This window comes from Stegodyphus dumicola, chromosome X2 (assembly GCF_044657685.1).
Source record: "Stegodyphus dumicola isolate Sdum_Otavi_A_Nest chromosome X2, ASM4465768v1".
NCBI classification, from domain to species: Eukaryota; Metazoa; Arthropoda; class Arachnida; order Araneae; family Eresidae; genus Stegodyphus; species Stegodyphus dumicola.
The window spans coordinates 93,987,660-94,011,782 of NC_140781.1; the positions used below are offsets into that span (position 1 = coordinate 93,987,660).

The 24,123-nt window shown below is 34.5% G+C and overlaps 1 protein-coding gene and 1 long non-coding RNA gene across 3 annotated transcripts in view; one reads left to right on the forward strand and one right to left on the reverse strand.

The window, feature by feature from the left end:
- Positions 1-24,123, reverse strand: part of LOC118188517 (CD109 antigen-like) — a 219,487-nt gene that overhangs the window by 173,377 nt on the left and 21,987 nt on the right. For both annotated transcript variants that reach the window (XM_035358967.2, XM_035358957.2), the window contains exon 2: positions 16,673-16,984. In XM_035358967.2, coding sequence (XP_035214858.1) covers positions 16,673-16,851 — 179 coding nt within the window. In that variant the 5' untranslated portion in view covers positions 16,852-16,984. The remainder of the gene's footprint in view (positions 1-16,672; positions 16,985-24,123) is intronic.
- Positions 12,666-24,123, forward strand: part of LOC146992825 (uncharacterized) — a 33,892-nt gene continuing 22,434 nt past the window's right edge. The window contains exon 1 of the long non-coding RNA XR_015038996.1: positions 12,666-13,298. This is a non-coding gene — a long non-coding RNA (uncharacterized LOC146992825). The remainder of the gene's footprint in view (positions 13,299-24,123) is intronic.

Below are 24,123 nucleotides of genomic sequence, written 5' to 3' on the forward strand. Positions count from 1 at the left end.
ACAAAATGCATTTTAATAACCAAAAAATATATCAATTGAAAAATTTCTGACGACTTCTACATTCTTCATTATTATTCTATCAAAACAGTCGAACATTAGTGGTTCAAGCTTCATTCAAATACCATTGAATTGGTTTTCTTTTAGGGTTTTCTCTATGTGTATCACAAAAACCAGCTAGTTTCCTTTGTGACTACATCCCGTCTTTAAGCTGATAACCCTTGTAGTCTTTCCCTTGATCAGTCAAAGAATTTCGTTACTTTTCTGCAATTTTTCATTTATCAACTGACCAACTGCTATCGTCTGCATCAAAAATAAAAGTAAATGGTGGTGATAATGAAATTTTGTAGTAATATGCAGATGCTTTTGGTTTTAATCTCATTCAGATGTGGAATTTTACTGTTTATAATATTTCTGTTCAAAAGCAAAAAAGAGAAGAAAGAAATACAGAAATAGGACGGAGCTTTTAAAACTCGGAATCTTGGTTTTTTAGCTGATTTTTAGTTTTATATAATTAGTTATTCAATAAAGTTCATTTACTGAATAAATAATCAGATTTAATTTCAGTCAATAATATTAAGTGAGTAATATTTAGTTCAATTATTCAAAAAAGATTTATTTTTATGAGTTGACTTTGATACTTCTTTATTATAACGACTACCAACCATATGTGACGATTTTATATTTGCGCCAAGATCTCAGCTATGCGAAATGTGCGAAAATAAAACAACGCAATATAGTATGATAATAACAATAATACTCACGTGTCATTCCTAAGAATATTTTTAAGATTCCTTACTCTTATCATTATTATTATTTTATCGCATGTAATTGTTCCAATCAACTGCAGCACTTTCACATATACTAAGTTCAAAATCGTAAAAAACAACCTTATATTTAGCGTAGGTATAATAAAACACTCAATCGATTTCGAGGGCAGCTAAAGGTCCCTCCTCATCAGGAGAAAGAAATACATAGAAAGAAGAAAATAGGAATCACAGAAACACGTGGTGCTTATCAGCACTGCACGTGGTTATAACTAGATTTTTAATCAGAGTTGCACTGGCCGCCTACTTTTACTGAGCCAGGCTGTCTGATCAAGCATAAAGAAATATTAGCGAAGTTAAAATAGGGAGCGAGGGGCAAATGCACATTACGCTCAAAATCTGAACTTCAAATAATGGAAAGCAACCACTGAACGGATTTTTATACCCTCTGGTAGTACCAAGTGCGAGGAGGTTACGCCATCTATCGGCAAAAATAATTGAATTAAGATAGTAGAATTTTAAAGGCATTAGGAAGGACTGGATTGGACTTCAAATCATTAACTAAACTTTCTAAATCTTTGTGAATGTGAAAAGCCTCAAGAAAATCCAATTCGCCTATGGAAGAAGCCTTTTGGATGATTTTTGCAGACCCAAAATCAAAATTATGGTTAAAAGTCCAGCTATGATACGCTATTGAAGACTTGTTAATTTCCCCTTTTTTGACATAAGATTCATGTTCCTTGATACGAAACTTCAACGCTCTTTTTGTTTGGCCAATATATCTTAAACCACACTGACATGATATACTATAAATTCCCCAAGAATTCAAGACAGAAACGCAATCTTTTAGAATCGAAGGGTGAATTTTATTAATAGGGGAGAAACCGACTTGAAAATTGAATTTCTGGAGAATCCGTGCAATTTTATAGCTAACAGAAGGATAAAATGGAAGCACGACAAGGTCATTGATATTATTTCTAACAGTGGAATGTCTTCTTTGATGGGAATCTGAAAATTTTTGACGGCTTTATCAATAATCACGGGAGAAAATCCACGGTCAATCGCAACTGCTCTCAAATAATTAAGTTCATTGGTAAGCAAAGATTCAGAGGAACAAACTTTTAGCGCGCGGAAAACATAATAGTAAAAAGAAGCCATTTTTTGCTTAACAGGGTGGCATGACTTGGCATGGGGTGGTAAACAAACTGCAAAGGGTTTACGGTACACAGTGGTGCTAAAATCGGTTTCATTGCGGATTATGAGAATATCGAGGAAGGCGAGGGAATTGTTGGATTCAATTTCAAGAGTGAATTGGATGGCTGGATCAATTGAATTCAATATAGATAGAATCTTATCTATTATGAATTCAATTCAATATAGATAGAATCTTATCTATTATGAATTCAATTCAATATAGATAGAATCTTATCTATTATGAATTCAATTCAATATAGATAGAATCTTATCTATTATGAATTCAATTCAATATAGATAGAATCTTATCTATTATGAATTCAATTCAATATAGATAGAATCTTATCTATTATGAATTCAATTCAATATAGATAGAATCTTATCTATTATGAATTCAATTGATCCAGCCATCCAATTCACTCTTGAAATTGAATCCAACAATTCCCTCCCCTTCCTCGATATTCTTATAATCCGCAATGAAACCGATTTTAGCACCACTGTGTACCGTAAACCCTTTGCAGTTTGTTTACCACCCCATGCCAAGTCATGCCACCCTGTTAAGCAAAAAATGGCTTCTTTTTACTATTATGTTTTCCGCGCGCTAAAAGTTTGTTCCTCTGAATCTTTGCTTACCAATGAACTTAATTATTTGAGAGCAGTTGCGATTGACCGTGGATTTTCTCCCGTGATTATTGATAAAGCCGTCAAAAATTTTCAGATTCCCATCAAAGAAGACATTCCACTGTTAGAAATAATATCAATGACCTTGTCGTGCTTCCATTTTATCCTTCTGTTAGCTATAAAATTGCACGGATTCTCCAGAAATTCAATTTTCAAGTCGGTTTCTCCCCTATTAATAAAATTCACCCTTCGATTCTAAAAGATTGCGTTTCTGTCTTGAATTCTTGGGGAATTTATAGTATATCATGTCAGTGTGGTTTAAGATATATTGGCCAAACAAAAAGAGCGTTGAAGTTTCGTATCAAGGAACATGAATCTTATGTCAAAAAAGGGGAAATTAACAAGTCTTCAATAGCGTATCATAGCTGGACTTTTAACCATAATTTTGATTTTGGGTCTGCAAAAATCATCCAAAAGGCTTCTTCCATAGGCGAATTGGATTTTCTTGAGGCTTTTCACATTCACAAAGATTTAGAAAGTTTAGTTAATGATTTGAAGTCCAATCCAGTCCTTCCTAATGCCTTTAAAATTCTACTATCTTAATTCAATTATTTTTGCCGATAGATGGCGTTACCTCCTCGCACTTGGTACTACCAGAGGGTATAAAAATCCGTTCAGTGGTTGCTTTCCATTATTTGAAGTTCAGATTTTGAGCGTAATGTGCATTTGCCCCTCGCTCCCTATTTTAACTTCGCTAATATTTCTTTATGCTTGATCAGACAGCCTGGCTCAGTAAAAGTAGGCGGCCAGTGCAACTCTGATTAAAAATCTAGTTATAACCACGTGCAGTGCTGATAAGCACCACGTGTTTCTGTGATTCCTATTTTCTTCTTTCTATGTATTTCTTTCTCCTGATGAGGAGGGACCTTTAGCTGCCCTCGAAATCGATTGAGTGTTTTATTATACCTACGCTAAATATAAGGTTGTTTTTTACGATTTTGATTGTCACATTAGCGTGTTTCTCTTCTAGTCTATATACTAAGTTGTTTGAGGATCCCAGACATGCCGTACAGAGTTAAGGTCACGAGATCGGCTGGATAATCCATGCGGTAATTATCCCTCACTTTCCAGGTAATCGTCAACCAGCTCAGCCCTATGTGGACGATCGTTGTCATCCATTAACAAGAACCCTGGAACAACTGCCTCCATGAAAGGTTGAACAAAGGGCTCTAGGATCACTACACTTCAAGCAGTCTCTCTACACTACACTTCATAGCAGTTCTCATAGCATAGCAGTTCATAGCAGATCACTACACTTCATAGCAGTTCTCTCTACACTTCATAGCAGTCAAGAAGCCGTTGCCAAACACATGTAAGTGTGTGTGGGGGTGACTGCCCAACACAAGGCCTGCCCCAACCTTTACACCTCCACAACCGTAATCATCCGTTTCTCTGATAAAGGAGAGATGGTAAGTCTGATGAAGGAGGATATGTATCAGACTCTCTCCAGATATACAGGTACGCCAGGAATAAGTGTCCAGGCTGAATCTTGACGCATCTGTAAAAAAGACTGTACTCCACTGAAGTGTGGTTGAAGGCACATGTTTTCAGCACCATGAAAAATTCTCTCTTTTGTGCACTGCAGTGAGCGGAATCCAAATAGTGGGTCTTCTGGCAGCCTTTGGGTTACTGTAGACCATGAAAATCGGACTCCAGTGGCTGCATACGGCTCATGCGACAGCTGTGAAGCTGTAGCAGTTCTGTGTCATCAGAGTGCAAGGGCCAAATAACGATCTTCGTTCGTTGTTGTGGATCTTGGTTGACCTTGTCAAGATCTTCTCGATATGTGTCCAGTGTTCTGAAACTGTTTCCACAAATAGCAGACGGCACTGGGTGTTACACTGAGCTTTGTAGCCACCTGCTTTTGTGACTGGCCTTTCTCCAATCTTCTGATAATTTTCCATCTCATTCCGTCATCTATACTTTCGGGTCCACTCATTTTACCTGTACCTTATAAAAATTTACTAAACTACGCCGTTCAAGAAACACGGTGAATGTCGTGAAAGAGTAAAAACACATAAATCGCCGGAAATCCCTTATGCGTTTATATCCCCTCCACAATCACAGCTCCACAGACACGCATCTGCACGATGACGTATTCGACTCTGAATATTTGCATAATTCTTTAGCGGCATAATTATTACCTTCGGTTCAATATGTTTCACAAATATAGACATAATTTGCAAATTCTGTTAATTTTGCGTATGAGTGTAAAGTCATGGGGGGAAATAAAAGAATTGTATCAGTACCCATTTTATAGAAGTCATCTTCTCTGCCCAAGAATACATAAGTCTAATAACAGCGATGAACGATATTCTAGAGCCCACTGAACCAAATTTCAACACGGAGGCCCTTCTTTTTGCAATTTTTAACATTGCGCCTCCAAATGGTTTCGTCGTGAACGTAAAGTTTCCCGTTGTGGCCATTTTCGCATACTCATTTATCAGGCAAAAGACCTCTTTCTTGAAAACATGATGTGAAATCCAACTCATTAATTGGTAAATTAAAGACTGTTAACGTCATATTCACAAAAAAGTAATGAATATACTTTTCACAAAAAAGCAATTAATATATATTTTTAATAAACAACGCAAATTCGAAAACCTCATAAAAATGAATAATATGTGCGAACACTCCGCGAAAGCTAAAATACAATAGGATGTTAATATACGATTACGTGGCGAGGTATAAGAACACGCAGACGAGATTATATATGATCAAACAGCGAGATATAAGAACGCTCAGCCAGATTTTAGCAAGATATCTGGGTTGATTGACCAGTCAGTCTTTGCGCCGCTATGACCAAGAAGTACCCTTTGGTTTCATTTAACAGAAGCGAGAAATATTAATATCATGACTTTCTTAAGTTTATTGACTTTTTAAAAAAATTCAAGAGTAAACTCTTGTTCAGAGTGTTAGACTATAATCTGATGTTTATAGATTGCAATTTATTTATTTATTTATTTAATGTGATCATCCATACTATAAATCATACCGTAATCAAGCTTAAATATTCTTGTTTTAACTCCGATTGATTGCAAATTATTTTTTCTAATTTGATAATAGGCTGTTAAAGATACTTTCATCTGAAAAATCGCAGTATTGAATGATCTCATTTAAAGTCATTGGTTTGCCAAATGTCCGTCAGTATCATAACTCTCCGAACGCAGGTTCCGTGAATAAAGCATTTAACATTTTATCCTGAATACACGCGGGAAACTTTCTTATTCCGTCTGCAGAAAATGGGAATTTCCACTGCGATCAGTTTCGCAAAAACAGTTTTTCCCCCCTTTCTTTTATGAATTTGTATCATAGGGTTAAACGGATTTGCATTGATAAACTAACAAGATAATGCCTACTATTTTGCATAATCTAAATGTTTATTGCTGCTCGGACCAGTTCTTTTTGGTTAAGTAGAATTTACACTGCAGATTAAAATGCACTTCGCAATAAAAAGCATTTATACATTTATCTAAGCCCTAATTAGAAAGCTTTGCCTTTCTTTTAATGCTATGAACTCGTGTCAGGTTATGAGTTTTGTTTTGTTTTTGTTTCATTTTGTTTTATTATAAAAAGTATTTATTCTCTGCATTGTAATCAAACTGAAGTTTAAAAAACGTTCCAAAGATTTTTAATTTTATAAATCTGGCTTCCATTCTTGTGATTTTACGTTTAATTTTCGCATCTAAAGACATACTGAGAGACGTATACTAAATAAAGAGGGAAGGGAAAGAAAGACTGTCCGCCTTGAGTACTTGCCCAAAAATTATGTCAAATCTGACTGAATTTATGGCAATACATCTGAGGGATACACCTAAGGAATATAATTAGATATCCTAACGGAAAATATTATCTGCCTGAGTAACCATTTAAGGGAAAACTAAATTCGTAGAGAAAAACCACGAAACCTCCCATGCAGCCTTTTGAATTCAGATCTCACTATTAGCGATCAGCGTTTCCTCCGCTCGGCCACTAGCGGTCTCTTTTCTTGCAAGAATTGTCTGCTTAAGAGAAATCAGCTCATAATTATGTTAAATCAGGAAAATTATCTCTGTTCTCTAAATTCGATCGTCTCGAATCATCCCCACAAATAACGAGATTTGTGACGGGCCACGGGCCTTTCCCCTCCTATTACTACGAGAGAGGAATTGCAAATACCGAAAGTTGTGTCTGTGGAGGCATTGGTAAACCAGACCATTACTTGACCCAATGCCCTCTAACCGCACAGTGGCATGTGCAGCTTTCGAAACAGGCAACTTCTCATAAGCGTTATCTGATCAAACAGCCAGCATTTCGCATCAAAATATGCAAGATAATGCAGAAACTGGAGGAATTGGGAACAGATTTGTGCAGTGTGGAGTAGTTCCCTGTCAATCTCTCTTCTCTCTCTCTCTTCTTTTTTTTATTTATTTATTATTATTATTATTATTATTATTTTTATTGTATATATTATGAAACATGTATGTATTACGGCCCACTGTATATATTCTGAAACATGTATGTACTATGACCAATGAAAATTATTATGAACTACTATGTATGTATTATGTAACAGGCTCAATATATTATGAAACATGTATGTACTATGGCCAATGAAAACTATTATGAACTATATGTATGTATTATGTAGCAGGCTCAATATATTATGTACTATGTAAGCATGTATATGTATGAACTACGTATGTAAGCATGTATATGTATGAACTATGTAAGCAAGTATTATGAAAGATCTATGTATTATGAACTACTTGTATATAAGCATGTACTATGAACTATGTAACTATGTAAGCATATATTATGAACTATGTAAGCATGTATACAGGACCAATGTATGCCCTTATAGTCCCCATGAGGTGTTGCCCCGGATAGTTGCGGAACCTGGACTAGACCCGAATAGTCTTAGTAAGCCGCACGGGTGTCCAGATTCTGCTCTCAACTCAACTCAACTCAACTCTGTTCTCTAAAGCAGCCCCCGCTATTTACTTATATTTGGAACTGGTCGCATTATTAGAAGAGCTTCGCAAATAAAAGTGCTTAGTTTTTATAATTATATCAGTTTTATTAAAAACAGACAAAAAGCGGTGAAAGTTAAGCGTAAACTAATAGATCAGTAAATTGTTCGTGCATCTGTGTAGCTCTAGTCAATGTCATTCAGCAGTTCGTTCATCCATACTAATTTTCTATCAAAGACACCATTCTTTCTAATAAATACTATGCAGAAAGTGAAGTTTTAAGCTCTTTAAAGACTGAACCTAGTGTATAGCTTTGAAGCAAAAAATTCAATTCTTCGATACTTAATGACTTAAAATCTTTGGCTTTTGACAACAAATAAAATTACCTGTGTGGCCCGTGTTTCGTATAAGAAAGAAAGGATTTAATTTACTTATATCCAATGCACCAAAAATTTAAAACATTTTTTGTTCCTTTAAAGTCTTCAAAAATCACCTTTACTTATAAAATGCATAAACTTGCAATACGACTGAAGTTCTATGTTCCTAACAAAGGAAAAGGAACATATGATTCGTTATCATTTTCTTTAGGTTAGAATACGAGGAAAAGCATGGGAATTGTAACTGCTTAGTGTCTTTTAGGCGTAACTGCTTAGTGTCTTTTATGCGTAACAGCTGTTGAAATTTGTCGAGCTGAAAATCTCCTTGAGAATTTAGTGTTAAAAGAATAGAGATAGGAGACTCTTGAATTCCATACTACGCGATATTGTCAATGAACATTACGAAGGCAAAATCATAAGCGCACAAGGGAGCCAATAAAGATCATGAGCAAGGTTACGTTAAGAGCACCGCAGTTTTAATTTTCCAGCATTTATTCTGTTTCGTAAGAAAATTTTTAAAATATATACTAATACACAAATTTAAAACGAAAATTCACAAGCTCAAATTTGTTTAATACGAAAAGACTAGTTAAAATTGCATACTAAAAAAAGGAGTTTGGTTTTAAATCGGACATAAATACTATTTTTCAACGGATCACAGTCACTTAGTGTCTATGAAAACACTATCCTGCTAATGGCCCAAACAGTTGCCAAAATCAGCAAATTATACAATATTGTTTTAAGAAATAAACGCTAGGAAAGCGGAGGAAACAAGATACAACCAAATTATGTTGTTCTCTCCCCCCTGTTTCAGATGTTGGCAGAATTTTAAATCAGATTTGTGCCCCTACGTACGGAGAATTATTTTGTGATAAATTCAAAAAGCAGATAATACACTCACTAAAGCAGATAATCACCTAACATACTTACCTTTTCTTAAATACATGCAGAAGGTTTGTGTAGAGCAAAATAGTTTAACACAAAGCATATTTTATAATAATTTTTTGAATTTTTACTGAAAGGGAAAATGATACAAGTACTCACCACTGATGTACGCAGTTTCCAGTATGCAAAGCCGGAAGCACATTTCAAACACTGAACATAAATTATCATACGGAAATCAGAAGTACTATATATTCGTGCTTCTCAAGACTGCACAACCCAAAACAGAAACAATCATACTGTATCTACAATATGTCAATACTATACTGTTGCCTTTCAAAAACATAGCCTTTCACTGTACGAAATCAAATTACAAATGGAAAGAAAGTCAATCCTGTAGCTATATACAGTGGGTAAAAAAAAGTATTGGCAATTGCCTATAATTGATCAATCTAACTAACAAAGGAAATCCTTGACAATTTTTAGCTGGAAGTAATGAACACAAGAGGCAATAAAGACACAAATCTATGAAACTTTCGTTTTAATATGCCTTTTACACAAAATATACAACAAAAACGTAAATTTGCATGTCAAAAAAATGTATTGGCAAAATCATACAGCAAAATGTGGGAACAAAATTTAGTACTTTGCATTCATACCTTTTTGCATTTATAACAGTTTGTGATCTACTTCTCAGAAATCAAAGTCCTGGTTGTTGAAAACGTCCTGTTGGGAATTTTGTGCCATTCTTGCAGGAGTATACGCTTAAGTTCATCTTTACATGAAATTTTATGTTTTCTGACTTCTAGATCCAATTTGTGCCATAAATTTTCAATTGAGTTTATGTCAGGCGATTGAAGGCGGTTTTTTTAACTAGGGAGGAACGTTATAGAGTACCTATTGCCAGGTGAGGTTCACAGTATCATTAAGGTAATTGTCCTGTTGAAACACAAATGATGTTCCAAATCCAAGTTTTTGGGAACTGAATTTCATGTTATGGAGCAATATGTCAATGTACTTATGTGCTGTCATAATACCATCAATGAAGCACAGGTTACCAACTCCATTTGCTGCCATACAGCCCCAAACTACGACGTTCCCTCCAACATGTTTTACAGTCGATGTTAAATGTTGTTTTTCCAATTCGATGTTATATTTTCTCCACCCATATTGTCTTCCATCACTCTCGAAAATATTAAACTGTAATTCGTTGGACAAAATAACTGTGTTCCAAAATTTGTCTGATAAATTAACATGAGATTTTGCAAAATCCAATTTCTTTCTCCTGTTTATTTCTGAAATGAAAGGTTTCTTACCAACTGCCCTTCCATAATAACTTCCTCAATGTTAAACATCCCGTATAGTACGTTTTATGCGAAGTATTAGCAACATCTTTGGAAAACTGGGGTGCATTTTTTAGGGTTTTTTTAACCTCTTTGATAATGCCAAGTTTTATCTTGCAGAAAATATTCGAGGCCGTCCACTTCTAATCTTATTTTCCGTCGATCCTGTCTCTTCGAACTTTTCTACAACACTTCTAACAGTAAATAAACCTATGTTCAGTTGTAATCCTATAGCGCGATAAGTTAAACCCTCATTTTTGAGCTGAATAATCATGTTTATAGCATTAACATCCAACTCCTTCGACTTCGAAGCCAGTTTATCACAGTATTAGCAAAATAACGTTTTAATAGTTTTAATGTAGCACTGCAGACCTTATATTAACAGGGTTTCTTATCAGTCTAAACACGTAACCTCAACATAACAAAATTTGCATAGCAGTTAGAACTTTGCCAATACTTTTTTGACATGCAAATTTACGTTTTTGTTGTATATTTTGTGTAAAATGCATATTAAATTGAAAGTTTCATTAGATTGTATGTTTATTACCTTCTGTGTTCGTTCGCTATGTCCAGCTAAAATGGTCAAGCATTTCCTTTGTTAGGAAATATGATGAATTATAGGCAAGTGACAATACTTTTTTACCCACTGTCCAGCTGATTATCTGTAAAGCAGGCATATCATTTAAATATAGTCATCAATTTCATTTTCTTGCACTGAAGTTCGAGACAAGTGGTAGAAGGGATTGTGATGTCAACTGAAAACTTAGCGGACGTATTGCGCTCCGAGAATGAAATTTTAACCCTATAGTACAGGTACAAAGCAAGTAATATTAGTATCCATGCGGAGAGGGCATTCAGTGTTTCCTCGACCGACCTAGCCAATACACTGGATACTATCAGTCATAGAGCTATTATAGGAAGAGAATCACCCAGCCGTAAAATTAGAAGAAGTATGCCCATATACACTATATATATACACTATCCAGTACAGTAAATAACTGCTTATCTGTAAAAGAGCATAAAAATGCGCAGAAAATTATAGAACAATCTTCATGCCCTACAGGCTCATATTATAAATAATTATTTATTACATATTATTTGTTAATTAGTAATTATTATTAATTATTAGTTAGAAACAACTCCAGTTCCCAGGTTAATGAATGCAATAGATGATATCATCTAATATCTAGAAATGTAACCTTTTTTTTTTTTTTTTTTTTTTTTTTGCTTAGTTTTATTTTTAGAACTAATGACAAATTTGTAAAGGAGATACTCGAGTCTTGCTCCTGCAGAACTGATTATGGCAGGCATAAGAAGCAAGTGACCGGCGGGCCTCATTGGTCCTTCACTCCCTTTTCTGCGGCCTCGGTTCACCTCCAGAAAATTACAAAAAGTATATAATTATAATTCATTAATAAAAATCAGAATTTCACCGCATACAAGCTCATGTGCTAGAAAGGGTTGAGATGATTTTTTTATGAAATTATTTTCTTAAATTATTTCTTATCGAGAAAGTAAAAAAGAATATTAACAAAAATTCAGTGTGACTCAACTGTAAAGCAAAATTTCAGTGAAGTGGATTTGTTTTATTTGATTGAGACAAAGCACCCTAAAACCTATCTGCCTAAGGGAAGGGTTGCTTTTCTGGAGAACTTTCTAAGGGAACTTTCTCGTATACACGTTACGTATAGGGAAAATAATGAAAACGCCCATGCAGCCAGCCCGTTCTCGGGATTCGAACTTCGGACTGAACTACCAGTGTTCAGCGACTTTACCGCTCGGCAGCCCAGTTAAATGGGCATTTTCGAATCTTAGCGGTGCATGGAAAGCAATACTGTGATCCAGCCGCTTATGAGCAAAAAATGATCGATTCAAAGGGTTCACCTCGCCCATTTTCGAGCATACATCTACTTCCACATGACAATGCTTGACAGTTGCAGAGTCCTTGCAAAGGCAATCAACCTTTTCACTGACAACTCCCAACCTGATGGAGGGGTTGGGAGTGGAATCATAATAAAGAAGAACGATACAAAACTAGGTTTGTGGAAAGGACACTTAGGAACTGAGAAATCAGTCTTTAAGGAAACGGCGGTGGTCATTAGACAGGCCATAGGAGCCCTAGATGACTATGATGGGGATATGTACTATATATTTTCGGACAGCCTCTCAGTACTTCATGCGATCCGAAATCCCCTCCATACAGATCCACTCATAGAAGATATACAACATATGCTCCGGGAAAATAAGCGCCACAGGCCTATTGATATTTCCTGGAAAAAAGCCCACGCCGGACACCAAGGAAATGAAGCTTATGATCTTGAAAAAGAAGCCGCACACAAAATACATAGATGCTTATATCGTGCCCACCCTGCTTCCAAAATGCCATCTCCAGAAAGGAATCCTCACTACTGAACTAAAACATTGGCAGAATGAATGGGACGGAATTCCCCAGGACAGAAAGAGATTATATCTTTTACTGCAAGTTTCCCACGAACCGCTTAATTTCAGCTCCATTCGTAATCCGATTCGTCACAGGCCATGGTCCCTTTCCGTAATATTTCTGGAAAAGAGAATTTGTTTCCTCAAACCTCTGTGTGAGGCGAGGCTGGATCACCAGACCATTACATGATAACATGCCCACTCACAAAGGCATTGCACATGCGGTTGCCAGATGCTAACGATTCATTTAAGCGATTCTTCATCAAGCAGCCAACCATTTTAAAGAAATTAAAAATATAATGGAAAAACTAGAGGCAATAGGGCGGGTCCTGTGTCACTGTGATTGTTATGCTCCCGTGTAATGGAAAAGGAACGGTGAAACGTATATGTACTGCATACAGCATTCCTGCACATCATGACTGCATTAATGTCCATAATGAAACACAGTGACTGTAGTATCGATAACACAGTAATGACAGCAGTACTGACTGGAATGAGTAAGTAGTATTGAGAAATGTAAATAATACCGACAGTCAAAATGGAATACAATGACTGTAGTGCTGTAATGAAGGCACTCAGTGACTGTAGCGAAAAAGGTATAGAGTGAATATCATATATACTGCATATAGGATTTCTGCATACACCGAGTGTAGCACCTTGCCCCAGGTAACGCAACGATAACCCTAATTGAGTGCTTTATATTATTGTTATTAATACTATCTGCATCATGTATAATCTGCATCGAGTCCAGTATGGTATAGTATAGAAGGAACTACTTTCCTTGTATAAGTTCCTTAATATGATGCGTGATGGCCAATATAAAATGTATTTAATTAATAGTGTAATTCTTAATTTACCATACTGTACTCAATAAATAGAGTATTCTATATTCTATGATTATTGCAACAGTAATTTTTGATATGAAGTAATTTGAGCAATTTTGTATTGCGGTTTGTATATAATATGATGTGGTTAATTATTGTAATTAATATTATTTCTCATAATCTATATTGCGTGTTTATTTTTATTAATGTATTATGCATATTAGATGTTTCATTTGAATTTATTAAGTACTCTAATGTCAATGACTATGTAGAATGTAAATTTAATAAACTCCTGATGCAGCTCGTGTAGGGCACCGGGGAGTGCTGCTCTAAACAGTTGCGGGATCCGAATAACACCCGATCAGTCTATGTAAGTCACTCGGATGTCCGGCCCCGCTCTTACCTGTTTACTTGTCTGTATGTTTCCAGAAAGCCTCAAATTTTGTTTGTAAGTTCCATGTTCAGTAGTATGTATCAGTGAACGGCTTTACTCTCTTTATGAAAGGGAAAATGCCAAGCGAGATCCAAGTTAACAGGCATTCATTTAACTCTTGAAAATCGCTAGAGTGAGTAGCAAGTCTCTAGACTTCTGAAAGCTAGTTGCAGGATAAAGATGCCGGGTGCCAGGAAAGAAACAATCCATCTACTCCCAGGATTTCCTTATGTTTGTTCTATATTTTAAAAACCTACAATATTAAGTAAGATTTTATGCATTTACTCACTTTTTTAAATACATCATTGAATATGAAACTGGCTTTCTCTCCCTTAAGCCCGGTAAAATGATGATCATTTTATCCTATTTTAGGCAATGAGTTTGACATGCTTGGCTTATGGACACAAGTGCGAATGAACTCGGATGCAGAAACCGCTGCTGATAAACAGACACCCATATCAACATAGAAAACGAATTCTTTTTTAACCGAAACTGCCGAGGAGAAGTTGAGCGTGATAAAATGATGTGCAATCAAACATGCTACGTTTTAAGCTGATCAAGCACATTCCTGTTTCCATTTCATTCGACGAACGCTAATACTATATTCACTTTCATTTCTACAAAAAAAAAATTTAAATTTCACCCGCAAGTTGAGAATATATTTTTAACTTTATTCTGCTTTTGATTCGTATTCTCAAAACAAAAATTTCTAAACAAAACTGAAAAATGGTTTAAAATAGGTTGTACTGTTATGTGAAAATTCAGATGAGTTTAACAAACTTTTACAGTAATACAATTATATATGCACATATATATTATATTTGTTAATTTACCAATTCGCTAATAACTATTATATTTTAACTACCTTTAAAATGTTGATGAGATTCTTACAAAGCTATTTAGTTTGTCGTTCTACTCCAGTGTGTAAATTTTAGAAATGATTAGTGAATTTATTATTATTATTATTCTAGGCGACTTATACCCAGGATATTTTTTCTGTATACATATCGAAAACGTTTTTAGATATTTGAAAAAAGATACAACTTTCGGATATATCATGGTGTTGGTGTGTTGGTGTATTTAATTATGGCAAAGCACACGAGGGCTATCTGCCTAAAGGGAGGGATGCCTTTCGTGGAGGACTTTCTAAGGATATATCATGGAAATGTAAAATACAGACATCAGACTACTTCATCATTTGCTACCATAAAATGTAAAGAAAACTATTAAAACAGATATTTCATACCTGATGGCTGATGCCAATAGTACCTCCTACACTTGCAGAGTTTTGACAATAATAAGACAATATCGATTCAGGTATTAACGATGATTCACCTTGCAAACAAAGATTGCAAACTTAGATACTGGTAAATGCGCTACAGTATTATAAATGGATTTTTCCTTTAAATTATTTTCATCCTAACATTTCCTTTTTCCTACTCTACTCAGCTCAGATTATTTAGTTTATAGCAAAGCTCTCGATGAGTATCTGCCTAAGGGAATCTGACTCGTATTTGCATTACCAATGGGGAAGAAACCGAAAATGCACATGCAACCATGCCTTTCGCCGAGATGTTAAAAACCGGGTTTAATTACCAATGCTCAGCAGTTTTACTACTTGGTGAGCCTCCTAGTCTACCTGATTGCAAGAATACAATATCTAATCCATACAGTCAACGGCCATACCATGCTGAAAGTACCGGTTCTCGTCCGATCTAATCCATGCAGCATGTAAAGCGTTTTTCAGACTATCATTTATGCCACCAGTGAGACTCTAAAGATAAACTGACATATGCAAATAATCTCCTAAGAGCTAAGTTATGATTAAGTTTTTAACAGCAAAATATTATTTGCTAGGTTTTGGTGGAATCAGGGTTACAAAGTCATACAATTATTTTCAACATTTAGATAACCAATGATCTTCTAAGATGATACTTATGTTAGCAGTCAGTTCTTCAACTACAAAATGTTACTAGGTCAACTTTGTTTGATTTGGTTTATTTGATTATTTCAAAGTACACGAGGGCTACCCGGTGCAATATATTCTCCTATAACTGAGTGCAGGTCGAACTGTCAGTGTTCAGCTGCTTCGCTACCCGGCCACTGGTGGGACCTTAAGCTTTTGAAGAGTTAAGTTTATACACCAATTTTCAACAGCACAGGGGGTTGACGTCTCTTACCGTCATTTTCTTGACGTTAGTGTTTGTACTGTTGAAGTTCCTGAAGAACTGTTAAAACTCTAATGTAGTTATCTGCGTAACTCCTGATGTAAAACTCTAATGTCTGTTAAAGCTAACATATTTTGGTAATTGTGTTTTAGCTTTGCTGCTTGATATTGCTTTCTCAATACAGTTTTACATATCACTCCTTTTTGTTAAATAGTATAATAAAATAATTAAAATAATGAAAGTAATTACAAAAATTGTAAATAAAATGTATGATTAAGACACAATAACACGCCGAATAAATACTGATTCAGAAGTCAAACAACAAAAATTTTTGTGAATTAACGCTGATTTTTGTTGTTTGACTTCTGAATCAAAATGTATGATGCCGACTTAAGGAATCTAAAATATATAACAGAAATAATACTCATCTTAAAAATAATGCATCAGCTCGAATACAAACTATTTGCGAAGAAATAACTTCTATTTTCACCTAAATATTCCGAAGAATAGTATTGCAAAACAAATGAAAACTTCTAATTTATATCTAGAAAATTTTTATTATATGAAGTTATATGCCCATCAGAGTTTTTAACAGAGTTAAAAAAAAATGCTTACGGATCATTGTAATCCCTTCGACTACTTGTAGAAAAGTAGATATTTTCTTCGGCAGTACCATCCCATTCACCAGCTGTGTAAATTCTTGTTTCGGGAATGGATAATTTAAAACAACAGCACAAAAATAAGCCGACGCAAAGGAAAATATCACAGTGTCTCTTCTTCAGAAATATATCCATCTTTATGTCCTGTCGATGTATCTTTCGCCAATTTAGAGTAACTTCCTTACTTATAAATAAGTCATTGTCGGAGTGAGACAGGTCAGTTTTTGCTTTATTTTCGCTTCGCAGAAGGCTTCACATTTCCATACAACTGAAAAAAACAATAGAAACAGGAAACGTGACTCTATTGTCTTCATATCGAAGGAGAAGTAGATACCATCAATTATTTTTAAGTTACAGAATGTTGTTATTTAAACATATTAAATTGAATTATGACTTTTCAAGTAGTCTATTATTTCAAAATAAACAATACAGGAAATACTGTACATAAATTTTATAACAACAATGTATGCAGTCGCTGAAATTAGAAAATCATCTCTTTTGCATTTATTCAAATACATAAATGTAGTTTTTTTAAAAAAATCGGAGTTGCTATTTTTAATGAAACTCATCTGTGTTTTGGGGGCTGAAAATAATATTATGTCCCTATTTTATACCTAAGAACAAATGGTTCTATAATAAATCTGACAAACTGTAATGTTAAATTTTTAGTTACAGCATATATAATCTCAATGGTACATTAATGAACTGCATTAAAGGTAAAACTGCCAGTCTTAAATACTAATGTTCATTATTTCTTTTTAAGATAATCCTTAGGTCGCTGAGCATTAACATGAAAATACATAATCGAGCAAAAGTTAAAAATGCTTTTAGAAACAGGCAGAAAAAGAGAAAAAGATAGGGCATGAGTATTTTAGAGTTCTAGAGCACGTGGAATAGATTTTGGTAAATACATAAATACGATAATACAAACACAATGTTCTAGAAGGCACTGAAAGCAGAACCATGAGAGTGAAAGTAGTACAAATGCAACAAATCCAATAGTTTAGCGGACCGTATTGGATGCCTTGATGGAGGACTGTCTAAGGGAAACTGGCTCGTATCCATGTTACGCATCAGGAAATCTATGAAAACCAACCATGCACCCAGACCGTTCGCCAGGGTTCGAATCCAGGTCGAAGTACCAGTGTTCAGCCACTTTCTTCGCTTGGTTACTGGTGGGCCGAATAAATTATGGAGATCGCTACCAATAATACAAGCAAATGTTAGTTCCATGTGATCTCTACCTAGCCCTAACCACAGAATGATATCCCATAAGCTATTTGGAGAGTTTATTGGAACTACAGAACAAGCGTTTTCTCGCTAACTAATGTTGGGACGGCCAGTAGAAAGAGAACGTTATACGAGATGTACTGCAGTCTGTGTGGACATTTGAACATGTGCCGTGGAAGACTGATTAACTATTTTAGTCTACGGTGAATCAAGCATAACTTCAGAATGTACTTTTTGACATTTCTACATATGGCAAGAGCCTACATTACATTAATCTCACATCATAGAAAAGAAGACTGTATAGCTGTGGAACATAAAAATCTACTTGCACATCTTTTCTGGGACCTCTATCACAGCTGTCGGCTATCCCTAATAGAAGTTCTGTTTCTGCACATTTTCTTAGTGCAGGACAATACTCAAATCCCTACAGCTGCACCGGAGAAAGAATATCTGAAAACCTAAATAGTTTTGCTCACAAAATGGCTGCAAAAGCCTTCGGATCGTAATCCAACAATCATATAGCTCATAATCAGACCATACAGTTACTTCTATATCTTTTCCCTGAAATGGACTAGAACTGCAGTATGTCTTTTTATAACAGACTGCATCTGAAATTTCTAATAATTTCTTATACAATATAGCAAGCCGCGGCGAGACTTGTGCAGCATGATTATGATACTATATTGAAAGCATATCCAATACATTTTATCTTTCTCTTCATGTATGTGTATTGCTGTGGCTTCCATTACATGCTTTAAGGACTACAATTTGAGTGCGCTTACTTGATTTTGAAATGCATTATAAATTGCAGTCAGTGTCACTGTGCCAAACTCTATCGCACCGTAATTGGTATATTTTGTTTTTGGTATTTTTATTTTGGTTTATGGTATTAAAATGACGCCGACAAAATTCGTCATTTACGAAATGTTCTACAAAAAAGTAGAAACAACAGTACTTTGAATTACCTCTTCATAATCATGATGGATCTAAAATAAAAACGTACTTCCTTGTTATAGGGGCCCCCAACCATATTTGACGATTTTAGATTTGCACCAAGATCTCAGCTATAATCTCAGCCAAGCTCGTGAAGCGCAAATTTAAAAATAAGAAACACAATATATGATAACAAACAATAATGCTCACATGGCGTTTCCTAAGAATATTTTTAAGAATCCGTACCCTTATCGTTATTATTTTATTACATGTAATTGTTCCAATGAACTGCAGCACTTTCACATATTATATTAAGCTGCTTGTTGTTTGTTACACCATTTTATGGACATCATCTTCTCAGCCCAAAAATATGTGCATCTATTAGCAGAGACATATGATATTCTGGAACCGCTGAATCAATTTCTAACACGGAGGCCCTTCGTTTTGCATTTTTTAACATCACGCCTCCAAATGGTTTCGTCGTTAACATAAAGTTTCAAGTTGCGGCCATTTTCGCATATTCGTTTGTCAGGTAAAAGACTTCTTTCTTAAAAAGCATGATATGGCATACACCTGATTACTTGGTAAATTAAATATTCTTAACTTCATATTCACATACACAAAAAATTAATATGTTTTTAAATAAACAATGTGAATTCGAAAACCTCAACAAAAATGAATAATATAAGAACATACGGAGAAAGCTAAAATGCAATAGGGTGCTAATATACGATCACGTGGCGAGGTATAAGAACATGCGGCCAGATTTTGATGAGATATCTCGGTTGACTGACGATTCAGTATCGGAAGCCACTATAACAAAGAACTACTAATAAAAAATATAGAAATTTTTTTAAATACAAAGCAAAAAATAGACTGTATATGAAAGCATTGATGCTCACAATATGCGTTGTTATGAAATTAATTGGGAAACATTTCATGTTTAAAACTCTGAAGATAAAACGAAGCAGACTTAGATTCGTTTTTAATTTTGCAATGTACTTGATTCAATGGGATTTCGAGTACAAGTCGCGAAAACTTTGATTCTGTATGCAACTTTACTATTTGAAAAATAATTAAATATAATTGCATAAAAATATTTCATTATTGCGTTAAAGTTACAGCTTACACTATATTACCGATATATAGTGATAAAATGCGGAACATTCTAACCTCTGCGATAAAAATAAAATGCTATTTTAGATATTAAAATCTTTCTTATTTGAATAAACTACAGAAGCATTTTCTCAACTTCTCAAAACAAACTCGCTCTTAATCTTACGAAAAATAGGGTATCTGGGATTGAAGAAATGTAACTGATATCGGAACAGAACTGGAATTTAATAAGGTAAATCAGAAGACTAAATTTTGAAATTTTTAGGAGGCGAACAGAGATTTGAAACAATTGATTAAACACCTGATTCTATATTTACTTGGCAGAAAGAAGCGAACATTTCAAATAGCAAGTATATTCCGGATCAAAATGACCTCTAACGCAAATAATTTATTTTTACCCTCGGCTGCTACGACAAAAAAGTAGTTTAGTAGAAAGATATGCTTCGGTATTAAACCCTGCACCGAAGTCGAAAACTGGAGATTTACGGTGCGTTGGATGATAAGCTAACCGCTGCACCCTTAGATCATAGTAGGAATACCTTTTAATATTTCGCAAAGATTTTTTTTAAATTTTAAATAAAGTGAAGTTAATTTTCAATCCACTGATTGAAAAGCTTCGGAATTCTGAAACGAGAACGGGGAATACTGTTTTAACTCTAAGCAAACATTTTACAATCTTGGGAGGAAACATAATTTAAGAGCCCATTGGCAGCCGAGTAGCATTGGTAGTTCGGCTTGGAATTCGAGTCCCGGCGAATGGGTTGGCAGCATGGGTGTTTTCGTGGTTTTTCCCGTGTGTAAAGTGTATAAGAACCAATTTACCTTAGAAAGCCCTCCAAGAAATTATCCCTCCGCACAGATAGCGCCCGAATGCTTCGCCTATTCAAATTAACCAAACGCAATTTAAGAATTTCTCGAATAAATTAAGTAAATAGGTTCTCAAATAAATTTACAAAATAAGTGAAATGATCCGAGGATCAGAAAAGTAAAGGAAGCTGCAACATCCATAGTGCATTTTGACTTGCGTAGTTCAATGGTCGTTATGTATCCCTGTTTGCTAGATGACGCAACATTATTTAGCTAAAGAGTTGCCGTTTGTTTCTTTGTTCTCCACGGAGAGATGGCTTGCTAAGCATCGTGATTTAACCCTCTGAAACATATTTTAATAGTAACAGTAAATTCAGTATAGTCTTCAAGAATTATTATAAATAACGAGTACGTAATTTCTTTTGGAGTACCTTAAGATGTTTCCCAGAGAAATTGTGCCGCCATACTGGAATTGAAAGCGTTGCCACCAATATCATGGCAATATATTGCGACGAGGAATGGACAGGATTCAAAGCCGTTTTGAAGAACCAGCGGAGCAATCACTTTGATAAGGCGTTATATTCAAACATTGATACATAAATGCATTCTTATGTTATTTCATTTGCAGAAGAATTAATGAAAACAATTCTTTACGAATAATATGATTTTATTAAAACTCAATCAATGCTGCTACCATATTCGGCTTAACGAACGTTCAGAATTTTAATCCGTTTACTATCAAAATCTCGTCAGTAAAAAAATATTAAACACAGGTTTCACGCTGAACAAATAAAAAAATCCGTAATACGCAAAACTAATGAACTACTGTTGAATGATCTAAAACACGTTAGACAGCTTTATGCCAAATACAAAAAACTGCATCGATACATCAAGCGCAGCCATCACATTAATTCAAATCGGACTGTTGTGCAACTAGAATCTGTGATTTTGCTTCTGAAAATTGCATTTCTAAAATTAAAAATAGCTTAAAAAATTATAAAAAATAAATGTAATAAAGCATTTTTTTTTCGAAACTTTTGTTCATATTCTTAGTCTGTTAACTTTAAGTTATTTATGTGCGATTATTTGTATTATTATTATGTTGTATGCAGTATATTGCGGAGAAAATGTTAGGGGATCTATTCTCTTAAAAGGGCTTGATGCAAACAGTTCTAATACTTACATTTTCTGTGCTGGTACGCAATAAAATAGTAAAAATTGAATGGTAAATCTGAACTGACTTTTTTGACCATTATTATTAATTATTCGAACTAAATTAGTTAAACTTTTACTAAAACAGTGCTTTGCGGTTGCATTAAGCTCAGAGAACGGGAAAAATGAAAAGTCTTTCTTTTTTAAAATGTACAATTTTCTTTATAAAAAAATTTTATGCATCCAACCCCCATTTAGCATTTAAATAAACGAGCAAAAGTTTGAAGTACTTTATGTGTTTTCATAACCAAAAAACAACTCTATTTATAAATGAAAAAAAAAGAAATTTAAAAGATGTTCAGATGAATTGGAGGAAACATGACAAGTAAAAAGAACAGTAAAAATGAATAACTAAATTAGGATAAGAGAAACAGTACTGGAAACATTTAAACAGGAAATACCGTAAAAACCTTTATGACTTCGGCAGTATGCAAGCTGACACCAGAAAAATAAAAAGTGGCTGTTCCTTTTAAAGAAAGATAGCTTCTTAATTAAAATTACAGTTGTGATGATTAATCAGCTCCCAATTAATGAATGACTTAAATCATTGATTCGTCTTCGTTCATAAAGGCATCTGCTTATTCTACTCTTCTGGTACTACAGTTAGCACTCATTGCCAGAGAGCACAGTCTTTTTTAAAGATTTCCCTGCTCGTAAACTGTTAATATTCTCCATGTGCTTAGTTTTCTTATTTTAATTTTTCAGATTTAGTAGCAAAGAATGGTTGCGATGGATTAAAATTTTCCGTACTGTTTCACAATACCAAATTATTCCTGTGGAACTCCTATGGAACCTCCGTTTTGTTAAACTTAAAAAACTCGAAAGGACAATAATTTAATTTTATAGGCATGAAACGATTACTTAAAAGCGCTAAGAAAAGAAAGCAGAAGAAAAACAAGATAAACGAAGTACTCATCATGATAATAAATAACAATTTCTAAAGAAAACCGAACCAGTCTTTCCTACAAAGTATTTGGAACTTTTGATTGCAATAACACGGGAAACTGACTACCATCTGTACTTCAAGAAAACATGTGCGTTAGCAAATTGATAACATGTTTTTTCCTTTCAGCTTTTTACGTTTAAATTTCTCATTCGCCTGCGGGAAAGACAAGTCTAGCGTCATCCAATTAAACTGCAAATGTCAGATAGAATACACCTAACGAATATAAAACAACGAAATTATTTCACTGCAGCCTTAAATAAGAAATTATTTCACTGCAACACTAAATAAAAAATTATTTGACTGCAACATTAAATAAGAAATTAACTTTTAGTGCAGCAAGATATTCAACTTTTCATAAAACAGGAGAAGTTTTTGTAACTTGTTAATTTTTAACGTTGTAACCTTAGCAACGAGTTTTTTCTTGATTACTTTGCATCTGTGCGCCCCATTTCTGATCGCAAGTTTAGAATATGCTGTTAAGACATCGCTTTCTTTATTAGCTAAAATTTGCATTTCTTTAATTCCAGTTAATGCCTTAGGAACTGTCCTTATTTCCAGAAAAATTTTCCTCATTCCCGATAATACTCTATCTTTCATACCCTATCACGTTTTCGAATTTAAAACCATTATCTACTTTTAGAGAGTATTGCAAAATTTCATATTGTAAAGGCAATTTTTTTAGTACCTTTATCTTAGTTTCATTAACACCTGTAAATTTTGTAAACTACTTTCTTCATTTACATTGCCAATAAAAATTATTGTACAGATAAAAGCTAATTAATTATATTAGAAAAAAGATGCTTGCAGGTAGTAATGAACATAAATTCTTAGAAAATTAAGAAACAAGAGGTGTTATTAGGAAATTGACAATTTGTTTTCATTCTCGCGAGTATTTATGCCTAGTCGACGTCCGTTTTTAGTGCAGACACCTCAAGAAATATTCTGAAAATTTGAATCTCCATTTATTTTTTAAACGCTTTCATTTCTAACTCCCATTAATTAATAGTATTTACGCATAGTACTTTACTCTTTAGTATCTGTATAAAGAGGATAGATTTGGTAAGGTTGACTGAAAATGGCAAAGCTCATGTGGGATAGGCAGGAGTATGCCTTCGTAGAGAACTTTCTAAGAGAAACCGACTGGTATTCAAAGTGCACACAGG